The sequence below is a fragment of the Lathyrus oleraceus genome, chromosome 4 (assembly GCF_024323335.1).
Source record: "Lathyrus oleraceus cultivar Zhongwan6 chromosome 4, CAAS_Psat_ZW6_1.0, whole genome shotgun sequence".
In the NCBI taxonomy this organism is placed as follows: domain Eukaryota; kingdom Viridiplantae; phylum Streptophyta; class Magnoliopsida; order Fabales; family Fabaceae; genus Lathyrus; species Lathyrus oleraceus.
In genome coordinates this window covers 480,968,308-480,982,459 of record NC_066582.1, presented here as the reverse complement: position 1 = coordinate 480,982,459, position 14,152 = coordinate 480,968,308, and the positions used below count along the sequence as shown (strand labels likewise).

Sequence of the window (14,152 nt, the reverse complement as noted above, 5' to 3'; positions counted from 1 at the left end):
CGATGTCCCTCCTCAAGAATACTCTTCTTAAGCTCAATAACATTCGGAATACACACCCGACTACCAAATTTCAAAACACCATTCTCATCAACTCTGAACTCACCACCTCGACCTTGATTCACTAAAGTCAACTTATCAACCAAAAGCATATCGGATTTCTGACCCTCTCTGATCTCCTCCAGAATATTACTCGTTAACTTCAACATTCCCAATTTAACACTATTGTGAGTACTTTCACACACCAAACTCAAATCTCTAAACTGCTCAATTAAATCCAATTCCTTAACCATTAACATAGACATATGTAATGATTTCCGACTCAATGCATCAGCCACTACATTTGCTTTACCCGGATGGTAATTCAACCCAAAATCATAATCCTTCAGAAACTCCAACCATCTCCTCTGTCTCATATTCAGCTATTTCTGATCAAAAAAATACTTTAAACTCTTATGGTCACTGAAAACCTCAAATCTTGATCCATACAAGTAATGCCTCCACAACTTCAAAACAAACACTACAGCTGCCAACTCTAAATCGTGCGTCGGATAGTTCCTTTCATGAACCCTCAGCTGTCTCGAAGCATAAGCTATAACCTGCTTATTCTGCATCAACACACCACCCAAACCCAACAATGAAGCATCACAGTAAACTTCAAATGGTTCCGACGAACTCGGTAATATCAAAATAGGAGCAGTAGTTAACCTTCTCTTTAACTCTTGGAAACCTTCTTCACATTTTGAGTCCCAAACAAACGCTTGCCCCTTTCTAGTCAACATCGTCAACGGTAACGCCAACTTAGAAAATCCCTCAATGAACTTCCTATAATAACCAGCCAAACCAAGGAAACTTCGAATCTCAGCAACAGACTTCGGAGCTTCCCACTTAGATACCGCTTCTATCTTAGAAGGATCAACAGCAACACCACCTCTTGAAATCACATGACCAAGAAAACTAACTTCTTCTAACCAAAATTCACACTTAGACAGTTTAGCAAATAACTGCTTTTCTCGCAGCACTCCTAAAACCACTCTCAAATGCTCAGCATGCTCTTCTTCAGATTTCGAATACACCAAAATGTCATCAATAAATACCACAACAAACTGATCCAAGTACGGATGGAAAATCCTATTCATGTACTCCATAAATACTCCAGGCGCATTAGTCACACCAAAAGGCATTACAGAATACTCATAATGTCCATACCTTGTTCTGAAAGCAGTCTTCTGAATATCCTCAGTCTTCACACGTATCTGATGATACCCAGATCTCAAATCTATTTTGCTGAACACGCTTGCACCAACCAACTGGTCCATCAAGTCATCAATCCTCGGTAACGGATACCGATTCTTGATCGTCACTTTATTCAGTTGCCTGTAGTCCACACACAACCTCATAGTACCTTCTTTCTTCTTAACCAATAACACTGGTGCACCCCACGGTGACACACTAGGACGAATAAATTTCTTATCCAACAAATCTTCCAACTGACTCTTCAATTCAGTTAACTCAACAGCAGACATACGATAAGGAGCCATCGATATCGGTCTAGTACCAGGTACCAATTCAATTGAGAACTCAACTTCACGCTCTGGCGGTAATTCATTCACTTCTTCAGGAAACACATCAGGAAAATCACACACCACGGCTAAGTCGCCAATCACCAGTTTACCGTTAGCCTCCAAAGTCGCTAATAGCATAAACAGCTCTGCCCCATCAGCTACTTCCTCATCCACTTGCCTTGCTGATAAAAACAAACTCTTTTCTTCCTCAACTTCAGGAAATACCACAGTCTTATCAAAACAATTGATAGAAACTCGGTTAAACACCAACCAATTCATACCCAAGATAACATCAATTTGCACTAACGGGAGACACACAAGGTCTATCTCAAATTCTCTACCAAAAATACTCAAGGGACAACTTAAACAAACAGAAGTAGTAGTCACTGAACCCTTCGCAGGAGTATCAATCACCATACTACCAAACATCTCAGATATCTCTAACTTAAGTTTCACAGCACAATCCAAAGATATAAAAGAATGAGTCGCACCTGTGTCAATAATAGCTACAAGAGGAAAGCCATTAATACAACACGTACCTCGGATCAAACGATCATCTGCAGAAGTCTCAGAACCTGATAAAGCAAAAACCTTGCCTCCTGACTGATTCTCTTTCTTTGGCTTTGGACACTGTGGACTGATATGACCCAACTCTCCACAGTTGAAACAAGTCACAGTCTTCAACCGGCACTCTGCAGCCAAATGACCACCTTTTCCACACTTGAAACATTTCATCTCAGCACTGGTACACTCATGAACACGATGTCCAGCCCGACCACATCTGTAACACTTAACAGGAGCACTAGAATCTCCCCCACTAGGCCTCTTCGTCCCACTCTGCCTCTGAAAACCTTTGCCAGCTGCATACGGTTTTCCACGATCCATCTGATTCTTGCCTCTCCTATCAACTCTCTGCTGATAGCTCTCAGCTCTTGCCTTGGAATCCTGTTCGAAAATCCTGCAACAGTCAACCAAATCAGAAAACACTCTAATCCTTTGATACCCAATCGCCTGCTTGATCTCGGGACGCAACCCGTTCTCAAACTTCACACACTTAGAAAATTCCCCAGCAGCCTCAGCATAGGGAGTGTAGTACTTCGACAGCTCTGTGAACTTAGCCGCATACTCCGTAACAGACCTGTTACCCTGCTTCAATTCCAAGAACTCTATCTCTTTCTTCCCTCTGACATCCTCTGGAAAATACTTCCTCAGAAATCTCTCCCTGAACACAGCCCAAGTGATCTCAGCATTCCCAGCAGATTCCAACTCAGTGCGGGTAGCAACCCACCAATCATCAGCTTCCTCTGACAGCATATGTGTACCGAACCTGACCTTCTGGTTATCAGCACACTCAGTTACTCTGAAGATCCTCTCAATCTCCTTCAACCACTTCTGAGCACCATCTGGGTCATATGCCCCCTTGAACATTGGAGGATTGTTCTTCTGGAACTCACTCAACTGACGAGCAGCTCCCATTCCCACAACATTCGGATTTCCTCCAAGTACTCCAGCTAGCATACCCAGAGCCTCAGCAATCGCAGCATCATCTCTACCTCTTCCAGCCATCTCTATTCTGAAAACCCAAACAAGCTAAACAATAAGTACTGATAGGGTTACACAACACCTATCCCGTACAGGGGAAATAGAATAGTTACGACTCGACACGACCGACTATGCTCTGATACCACTAATGTAACACCCTTCTAAATACCCCCAATTTATTTAATATAAATAATAATAAATCAATCAGAGTAATTATGCCCCGAAGGGTGTCACACAATCATTTCACAACCATCATCAGAATATCCTGTCATGCTCATTTATTTAATCCAAATTATAAAGTATCTGCATAATACGCAGCGGATAAAATCAATTCAATTATTCACATCATGTAACATCTTACACGCAAAATGGTTCACAACCAATCAATAAAATATTCAAACAACCCATCCCGATGTTACATCTATCAGAGCATGACCCACTAGGAGACTACACTAGACTCCAAGCACTAGCTCCTACTCAACTCACTGCTCGTTACCTGAAAAATAGGTGTAAGGGTGAGTTCCTCAATCAATATAATAAGCATTATACAACATTATGTGATGTTAAGTAAATAACGCATCAAATCACCCTAACCAGACTACACACTCAATAACGGCAGCATCAATTCAAATATCATACTCAACCATAACATATCACATATGTATAATCTCCAACCATACTCAACATCAACAACACAACACACAACACACATATAATACTGGAATACATCCAATCATATTATATGCCATACATTCATTTATGCAATGAGACTCAACATATGCGGTACCGACTCTTCTTGAACTTACAGTTCAAGCTCACCGATCCCTCCAGATACGGCTACTAAGCTCACTAGTCCCACTCATTGAGATCTAATGACTCACTCACTAATTCCTCACCGTGGGAATTAGCTACAGCCCCGAAGGCTAGACTATGCACACTACTCATCTAGTATGCAAACATCAACAACAATTCAACAAGAATTCACTCACTAATTCCTCACCATGGGAATTAGCTACAGCCCCACAGGCTATGCCATGCATGCTAATCATCTAGCAATGCAACATCAACAACAACTCAAGAATAGACAATATGCTCACACTATAAGTCATACAACAGTCTATTCACAATGCATGCATAACTGATACATTCACAGTATAATACACACCATCACATATCATCACATTTTATCACAAAAGCAACTCATATCATGCCATATAATCAATCATAGTATTAGCACACCTTACTAATACCTATGCCACTCAAAACAACGGGAAATGATCCCTATTACATCAGTCCCCAGCTAAGTCACATCACTCAGCCTAAACAGCCAAAAACTGCACCACCATAACACAGGAAATCACAATTTAATATCCACTTCTGCACAGCACAGTTCGCGCCGCGCAGGAGGGTTCGCGCCGCGAACGGTGCGTCACAGAACCCTTCTGGATTTGCCAGTTCGCGCCGCGAACTGGGCTTCGCGCCGCGAATCGCGCGCGAACAGAACCCTCTGCTACAGAAACCAGATTTCAGATCTACAATGGTTTTCCCTATTACGAAACCTATCCGATCCAACCTTTCACAGTCCAATTTACATCAAATAATCGTCCATATTCTCAACACGATTCATATCTTATTTGATTTCACAAAATCTAACACGGTTACATCAAATTCCTACGAATTTCCTCTCGATTCTACCCCAATTTCGTTCATCCAAAAAGGTTCACAATTCATCATAATCATCCAATTCAGAGGTAATTTAAAGGTCTATCACTACCCATGACATATTATCATATAATACCCGTTAATCAACGATAAACCCCCCTTACCTGAGTTAATCCGGCAAATTCTGTAGCTTCAAGCTCTTCCTCTTCTCTTGTTCTGCCTTTTGCCCTTTTTCTCTTTCAGCCGCTTCTCTTTTCCTTTTCACGTGAAAACCCTTGTTCCAAAATTGGGACTTTTTATTCCAACTTATATATTCCAATAAATAATTATTCCAATAATTATTATTCCCAAAATAATAATAATAATCCAAAATTCCAATTATTCAATTAAATTAATAAATAAAATATTAATTTAAATTAAATAATTATCTTATTTTAATTGGGGTGTTACATATTTCCACTCATGGATACATGCCAACTCGGGTGCATTCAAGTGCTATGTGAACTGCGCCATGCCCTAGATGGTCACGTCACTACACGTGTCAGAAAGGGATAATGAAATTTTTAAATGATAGAACTGTATTTAATGCACTTGATCCATACTATTTTTTCAATTAATTTCAAGCATTTCAGTTTCAATTCACACCAGACCATGTCCTGGAGGCTGGTCCGCACTACCTAAGGCTTCCCCCGGCTCTTTCAGTGCTCGACAAAGTCTTGGGGAAAATTGTTCTAGACCGACCAAAGGCCCAAATGACTAAGGCCTAATCCATATCAAATCCATTCCACTTGACCCAAAGTATAAAATCAGTTCACACACTAAGAGTAAGGTACAACCTCTGATCTCCATTTTTAATACACTTATCTTAAATCTTGAATTGACTCGGGTGTTGGAATGATAATCATCCAGGCCCACCTTGCGCCACCGTAAAGGAGATCAGAGCCACCATTCAAGATTATTAGTTTTCCAACTGCATCCATTTTTGGTTCCTGAACAGAACATATATTATGTTGCATCAAAGATTTTGCATACTAATAGTACTTAAAATAGACTAAATAATAACATGAATTATTCCCCCGATTAACTCTTCAATTGAGATGGGGAGAAACTAGACAATTTAGGAAGATAAATTCCTCTCATCTAACTCTCAATTTTGGGCGAAGATGCCCTTGTTACCTAAAGGAAGAATTAAAACCACATCTCAATTATGATGAAGAAGACTTCAACAAGGATTAACATTGGAAAATCTATGAGTTCCATCTAACTTCACAGTTCTAATGAGAAGGGTCTTGGTGTCTGTTAATTTAGAATAAAAAACATCTAACACTCTAGTTGATTCGAATTAATTCATATCGCTTTATAGTAACAACACTTACTTCAAGTTTGTTATTTTTGTGTGTGTAAGAGATGGTAAGGAGAATCGTTTATCAATGCCCTTGCATAGAGCCATATGAGCCATATACTGCATTGAGATGGATTTTAATTCGACCAAATTAGCAAATTAAAATACTTCGAAAAAATAATTTCTTAACAACTAGTAAATATATATACACATTTAATAATGATTTTCCGTATAGAATTGATAAGTGTTTATTTTATACTAGACTACACATCAGATTCCCCTTCCAAATTCTTAGCTTGGCTGAGAAATAAATTTGTCCTCGGATTCAACAAGTTAAATCCCCCCCCTTTAAGATTTCATGCTTAGTTGAGTAGAGATTTCGACTCTCAGCTTCCGCAAGCTAGATTTCCCCTCTAAGTTAGTAAGTTTGGTTAAGTGATAATTTCATCCCTTCGCCTCAACAAGTCGGACTTCTCCTCTAAGTTTTCACGCTTGGTTGAGTGATAACTCTGACCCTTAACTTCTTTGGTACACCCACTTCTTATCTCGCCACCAAGTCTCTAAGGGTAATGACACCACCTCAGCCTTAATTTAAGCATTATTTCTTGGGGGCAAAGACGAGAACATTTACATTTTAGTCAATGAGTAGTTATTAGAAATGTTGGGAAGTCAACACCATATATGAAAAACAAAGATCAAAACAGAATCTTCAAAAGTCACACATCTTCCAAGATGCTGACATGAGTGTAAAATGCATTAAATCCAAAACCAATATGTTCACGAAGTCAACTCTACCATATGACCAATCTATAACACAACAATCTTAGTTGATGATAGTCTCGATGAAAGACTCCAAATCAATCATCTTTTGTCTCGAAAAAAAGAGGCGTCATGACAACCAATTATAACCTTACTAAAAGTAATTTTATATATTTAAGTGTGAGCTTAAATTTAAACTTCTTTAACTAGAAATAAAGATATGATATCAAATTCAAACCATGGTTTGACTTCGCTAGTTAGAGGTTTTTCGATAATAAGTAAGCAAATATATATTTCTTTATTAATGTTTTTTTATAAGCAAAAAATGGATCACAAACCTCCTTACTCCTTATTCTAGAAAACAAATATAAATTTAAAAAAATATAGATTTCTTTGTGAAGTTTGTCTTTTTTTAGTGAGTTTGGCTTTTGCTCCATCCTTATTAATTAATTTATTGAATAATACTTTTGAAGATTGGGATATCGATAAATCACACTCAATATCACCACTAATTTTGATTTAAAAAACTATGGAAAGAAAAAATAAAACAAGTGAAGAAAATAGCAACCAATGGGTTATAGGGTAAGAAGAGTAAAAACGGAACTACAAAAACTACATCTTTTTTTTAACCCCAAACTCAAGCGTTGTTTCGATCAATTCAATGGCAGAAACGGAACCCAAACCGAAAGCTCCGTTTTCAGGTATCATCATCATCTCTTCGTATTTACCGATGATTTTCCGATTATTCTTGATTCTGATTTTGTTTCCTTGGTTTCAATTGATTAATTTAATGTTATTGTTGAAAATTTTCATTAAGCTATAATAATACCCTTTTGAGTATGGTCTCAGCTATGATGATGAAAGAAAGAAATATTTGAGGGAAGGGGTATAAACCACATTAAATAATCCATTTTTGCTCAAAGTTATTCTCTTTTTTGTCAAAGGGATGTTTTTTTCTTGTTCTTTTTGTTGTTGTTGTTGCGATGTAGACAATAAGGTTTGAAGCTAAATTGACACTATTTTGTATTAAATAATGTAGTAGTGTATTGTGAAACAATAGCAATCGGTTTAAATTCGGTTAAGCTATAGCGCTGCTATTTGATAACACTGTGCGGAAGTTATTCGGTTTCTTATGTATCTTATCTTAAGTTGCTTATCTGGTACGTGCATGTTTGGATTGACGGTGAGTTAGACAAAATTATGGTTAGTTGGTAGACATAGTGACAAACATCACTTGAAAACTCACACATACAAAGAGGAGATCCCATGTTTTGAACCCGAGTATTTATAGAAAATGTTCAGCCTAACAAATTCGACATTGTCAGTTCGGTTATAGACGTTACGGGCAGCACAGTTTAATTTTTTTGAGCTCAAAAGTGTAGTTTTTGTCATAACCACGTTGATATGCACTGTGATGTGATTTTGTTAAATTCGCGTCAATCCAAACATGCACTTAGTGGTACTGCAATATGCGAGTAGGTGAATGTTTATAAAGATATATACGACTTGCGACTGACTAACGAAAGAAGATCAATCCCACCGTCTACTACAGATTCTTAGTAGCTATCAGGATTCGAACCTAAGATCTTGAGAGGAGTACACTCTCAAGACCCAATTCTAAATATATGGGATCTAATTACTGTAAATTCTTGATTCTATATAAATGATCTGTTTTAAACTCAAACTCTATTTTGTATATTCTCTGTTTCATTTGTAAGGAAATGATGTAAAAGCTCCAAACATTCTTGAGCGAGCCAAGGAGGAATTTGAAGCAGTTTTCAAACATGACAAATCGCCTCGCCACCATAAAGAAACACATGGGAGAAACGATGATATTGATGAGCGAACTTCTGTTGAAGAAGTGAAAGCTCCGAGTGTGTTTGGAAGGATGAAAGAAGAGATTGAAGCTGTAGTTGAAGCCATTCATCCCAAGAAAGAATCTGACACTAATGATTCTCCATCAAAGTGATCATAGCTATTAGCTAGAAAGGATGTACCTTTAAATTTTGTAACAAAGAGTATGTATCAACCTTGTACTCTCAATGATGTTAACCATCAAAACTACCATGTTTACTTTGTCTGTTTTTTTTCCCTTGTTCTGTGAATGTTTCCTTTAGATATGAAAAGTGAAGTATTCTTCTTTTCTAAGGATTTTAACTGTTTGATTATCAATGTTAAAGTTATGTCAAGATTAAATAATATGATAGAAAAAGGTATACCGCCCAAACATGATTACTTCCGCCGAAAAAGCATTTATAAATTTTTACCGTGTTGATAACTCAATAGTTTTGCTGAAGAACGTTACGATCGTTGGCTTCAACTTCGGCCATTATAGAGCATAAGAGCAAGGAAACCTTTTTAGACAACTTAGAAGCAAACACCAAGAAACTAGAAAAACTGCACCTAAGTTGAGTTTATATCTTAAAGACATAAACCTAATTGAAATGCATCATTTGTAATTTTATTTCCAAGTTAACGTCACCACAAAGACCAAACATTGATGCACAAAATCCAACCTATAACCCATACCATTTTTCTCCTTCAATGTCTTTCTTATCATAACTTCTTTTCAGCAGCCCTAAACTCTAAACCATTACTAGGCAACTTTTTGAATCACCTTTTTAGCAAAAAAAATAATTATTATAGGTTAGTAGGTAGGTAACATCAGCAGCTTATTCCTTGACTACATAGCACATCAACTCATCAACAACATATCAATATGAATGAAAGATCATTTTACTCAAATCATAAAGCTGCACTATAAGTAAATAATTCTGAGACAATGGTGTACCCCCACGTTAAGAAAGAGTGTATTTATAGGTTGATATTTTGTTTTACTTGTACCTTTTTCTCTCTGGTTTTCCTTTATAACATGACTGATTGATGACTTGTTTTGTGTCATTTTGACTAAACTTTATACAACATCACCAAGTTTATCTATTGTCTATCTTTATGAAATGTTTGTTATCACATAAAAATGACCTGGCTGCAGTCTATTGCAGCACACAGTTTCTTACTTTATAGCAATGCCTAATTAACTTATACAATGAGAGAATAAAGTTTAGTAGCTTTTATGACACAACTAAAAGTATTTTATTGGCATATACACCAAATTCAATCTTCTATATAGTTCATTGTATGATGGTATTGAAAAAAAAACAAGTTTTAGGTAGATTAAAAATATAGTCGGAATAAATAGTGTTGAATCAAAATATATAAATAGGTTCTTGATGCGCAATAGGTACTCTCGACTCTCTATTATGATATCAACTATTAAGATTCTCTTGGTTCAGTCGTTCTAATTGAATCCTTCATTGTATTTTATTTTAGAATTGAAGATATGTCTAAAGCATTATCGTTTGACCTTAACTCCTGATTCTATGGTTCTAAGAGAGACTCTGATTATTTAAAATTCAAATACATGCTAGTAAAACCAAATCAATTATTGTTTCTATTATGGGTCGGCCATGGACCCAAACGAAGAGGCTCAATCATTGGTCCAAAATCACTCCACCAAAACATTGAAGGTGCAATGTAACTTTACTCCAAAATCACTCCACCAAAACATTGAAGGTGCAATGTAACTTTACTCCAAAATCACTCCACCAAAACATTGAAGGTGCAGTATAACCTTACGCTGGAACCCCACATTGGGTCCGCACTATGGACTGCTGCCTATCGTTAGATGTCATCGGGCGGCCTCCCACGTTCCAGACTAAAATGTAAGGGACATCCATAACCGTCCTTCATTTATAGTTCATCACATGTGAAATATAAGAAATTATTTGAACGATAGTTCACATTACTCATCATTTTCTTACTGATTTGGATATCTGAGTGCTAATTTTGTAAGTTCACCCCCGTGTCGCCGCATCGGTGATCTGTTCCGCTGCATTAAGACTCTATTCCATCATTTTTTCATGCATTTCTAGTTTCCTAGCGGAACAGTTTGGATCAAAATTTGAACTTAGATTCTTCCGAACATTTGATCTTCAAATAAAGTTTATTAACTACTTGATCATATCTAAATCCGCAAACTCTTCATGATATTTTTTTGAGAAACAAAGATGATCCCTTTTTCTATTACTCCTTTCATTACAATTTCTACTATTACTCCTATAGTCAAACTGAATCCCTTATGCATAACAACCTCAAATTGCGCATGCCTGTTAGTTTCACTTTCATCATTTGTGCCATAAGAACCACAATAAATGATGCAACCACAACATGGTCCTGTCATTAAATGTAGTAAAATATCCAACAAGAGAGAATACACACCCAAATTTAATACCAACTAGTAAAGGAATAGTCCATATTGGAAGTTAGTGATGAAATTTGCATACTATTCTTCAACAACCAACCTCAAGAAAGTTAAGAATAGTACTTTATTTAATTCATTAACAAACTCATTAAATATATATATTTTCCTTCAGAACTGATGCTTTTTTCTCTGTCCTTGAAGTTCTTTCTTCCTTATATGGTAATGAAGTATCAGAAAAAAGGAAAGGTAGTATAAGTGTATACACTATAGTATACTATCATGGATCAAATATTTTATCTTTTTTTAAGAAAAAGAAAAAAAATCTGATATATCAGATATAATTATAGAGGTGTTGCAGGTTTTTCTGACAAATTCAGACTCAAAAAAGGTGCTGTTATTCTGATTTTATGGACCACCGTATATAGTACTTCCACTTTAAATTGATTTGAAAAAGAAAGCTAGTTTTGGCTTGTATAGAAAGGTAACTTATCCGCATTTCCGATTCGACGCAATCAGTCATATCTAAACCGTTAAATATTGATCGAACGGCAGAGACCTCGGGCTAGCACAAAAAGTCTAAAGTTTGACATGATTAAATCGTAATTAAATATGACCTCGTAAAATAATGTCGTGGTTAAATCGTGACAAACCTACTCAGGATCTCTGAAAACTAAAGACAGCTTTGTCCAACAGTTCAAATGTGGCTGAGAAACCAAATCCCAAGGTTAGTTATATATAAATATTGAGAGTGAAAAAAGACTATACTTTTTGTAGTACCTAGTGAGTTGTCAAATGAGGGTGAAAAAATTTGCTGAGGTTTATAACTGTTCAACAAGAAACCAAAAAATCATTTGCTTGTGAATCAAAATCTCTCGGCCAAAGCAAAGGTTTTAAACAGTAGCCTTGGAATGTTTGGGGGTCCTGGCCTGTTTTTTGGGATTTGCATCTTCAAAACTCATTTGGTACCCTTTCTCTAGCTTCTTCATATATATTACATAATAACCTCTCTCACATCATCATCATCATCATCACATTCATCATTTTCTTCACTCTCTTGAAGAAAAATGAAAGGGAGATTCTTCTGTCTTATACTAACTCTTCATATAGTGAGTGTGTTAGCAAAGAGGCCATTTCTTTCATCTCATGGCATTTCACATTCTGCTCAAGAAAAGGCTCCACAATCTTCACCACCTTATACCATTGAATCAAAAAAGGTATGTTTGTGTCTTATGTTGTTTGATTGTGTTTATGTTTATGTTTTATGTTTTTTTGATTGTGTTAACGTTTGTGTTTTTAGTTGAAGGGTATAATGGGAAGAGAAGGAAAGACAAAGAAAAGGGAGGAAGAAAATGATAGAGGAGTGAGTAAAATAGGGTCAAGTCCACCAAGTTGTGAACACAAATGCTATGATTGTTATCCATGTGAGGCTATTCAAGTTCCAAGCACAAGTAATCATTTGGGGATTATGTATGCAAATTATGAGCCTGAGAGTTGGAAATGCAAGTGTGGTCCTTCTCTATATAGTCCATGATTAATCTTGTCTATTATCATCCACTAATATTAATGTTGTTCTTTTATTTCATTCTCTAGTTTTATCATGTACTAGTTTGTAAAATCCTCATATTCAATAGAATTTTGGTTATTCATGATTATTATTATTATTACAATCAATGTTAAGCATGTAAATGCCTGAGAATTGGAATGGATTAGATAGCTAGCAACATTTGGTGTGATATGAATTTATGATAAACTTAATTTGATTTTAATTATTAATTTTTGTAGAATGTGTTTTGAATGCAAAACTGACCAATGTATACAGATGTGTGTGCCTAGGATAATGACTTCATACAAAACTAAAAATATAGAGATATTGCAAATGTGTATAATAATAGAGTTTTTATTTTTCAAATTTAAATTTAAAAATATATAATATAGATATTAAAACTAAAGTTTAAATTAGTTTAGAGATGGTTCGGCGGCTGCGAGTTCTTTTGTTTTTTATTTAAAAAACTAAATTTAAAAACAAAACATATTCAAGTAGAATATGGCTAATATCATTTTTAACTTAATATGAAACAATTTTCACTTAAATTTTAAAATCTTAAAAATAAATTTTATAATTTTTGTTTTATCATTAATATGTTACCCCTCCAACCATCACCAACCACGTATCTGATCACCTCAAACACCTACTTTAATTATCATTCAGAAGTATACTGATCACCTTCGAGCAATAACAACTTTAACCACTTATGATTATCTTTTACCACCACCATTTTGATTATCGTCAATTATTACATTGTGTTTCATCCCACTTAAGTGTAGAATGACAAAAATTCATAAGACGAAGCTATGGAAAGATGTTCGTAGATGGAAGATGGACAAGATGGATTTATGCAAGTATTATTTACTTGAGAAACAATGTTGTGTACGGTTTAAGACATTAAAATACAAAATAGAAGGAATTCTAAATTATCTGCTTTCTGATGTGTGGGCATAGCAAAAAGGCCTTTATTGGTGGTTCCAAGTATTTTGTGACTTTCATTGATAATTTTTCTCGCAAGTTTTAAATATATTTCTTGAAGTAGAAATATGAAGTCTTTGCCAAATTCAAGTTGTGGTAGACTGAGGTAGAGAATCAAATAGACAAAAAAATCAAGTATTTGCAGTCAGATAATGAGACAAAATACACTAATTCAAATTTTTAGAAGTTTTGTGTAAAACACAGTATTTAGAGATATTTTTAGTTATGAAAACACTACAACAAAATGGTGTAACAGAAAGAATGAACATGCCTCTAACTAAAAGGGAGAGATGTCTCTGGTTAAAAGATGGACTTTCAAAGTGTTTATGGGCAAAGGATGTTAACAAGGCGTGTTATTTTATCAACAGGTCACCATGTGCTTATTTGGATAAGATGGTCGTAGAAGAAGTATGGACATGTAACCCCATTGATCTTGACAACTTAAGGATTTTGAGTATCTAACATAAGTGCATATATCTAATGAAGATCAGTCAAAATTT

The 14,152-nt window shown here is 35.8% G+C and overlaps 2 protein-coding genes across 2 annotated transcripts; both read left to right on the top strand.

Moving 5' to 3' along the window:
- The first annotated feature begins 7,399 nt into the window (after window positions 1-7,399).
- LOC127076359 (uncharacterized) lies at window positions 7,400-9,015 on the top strand. The gene is made up of 2 exons (XM_051017986.1): window positions 7,400-7,568; window positions 8,586-9,015. Exons 1-2 carry the CDS (start codon window positions 7,529-7,531, stop codon window positions 8,834-8,836), a joined length of 291 nt encoding a protein of 96 aa, XP_050873943.1. The 5' UTR covers window positions 7,400-7,528; the 3' UTR covers window positions 8,837-9,015.
- A 2,906-nt stretch (window positions 9,016-11,921) lies between these two features.
- Window positions 11,922-12,748, top strand: LOC127076358 (EPIDERMAL PATTERNING FACTOR-like protein 6). Its single transcript, XM_051017985.1, has 2 exons — window positions 11,922-12,342; window positions 12,426-12,748. The coding sequence occupies exons 1-2, from the start codon at window positions 12,193-12,195 to the stop codon at window positions 12,657-12,659; spliced, it is 384 nt and encodes a 127-aa protein (XP_050873942.1). The 5' UTR covers window positions 11,922-12,192; the 3' UTR covers window positions 12,660-12,748.
- The last annotated feature ends 1,404 nt before the right edge of the window (window positions 12,749-14,152 follow it).

What these genes read in the sequence shown, in the direction of transcription:
- LOC127076359 (XM_051017986.1), top strand. Translation starts at nt 7,529, where the DNA reads ATGGCAGAAACGGAACCCAAACCGAAAGCTCCGTTTTCAG. An exon ending in ACCGAAAGCTCCGTTTTCAG is followed by an intron (nt 7,569 to 8,585) that starts GTATCATCATCA and finishes TTCATTTGTAAG; the next exon opens with GAAATGATGTAAAAGCTCCA.
- LOC127076358 (XM_051017985.1), top strand. Translation starts at nt 12,193, where the DNA reads ATGAAAGGGAGATTCTTCTGTCTTATACTAACTCTTCATATAGTGAGT. An exon ending in ATACCATTGAATCAAAAAAG is followed by an intron (nt 12,343 to 12,425) that starts GTATGTTTGTGT and finishes TTGTGTTTTTAG; the next exon opens with TTGAAGGGTATAATGGGAAG.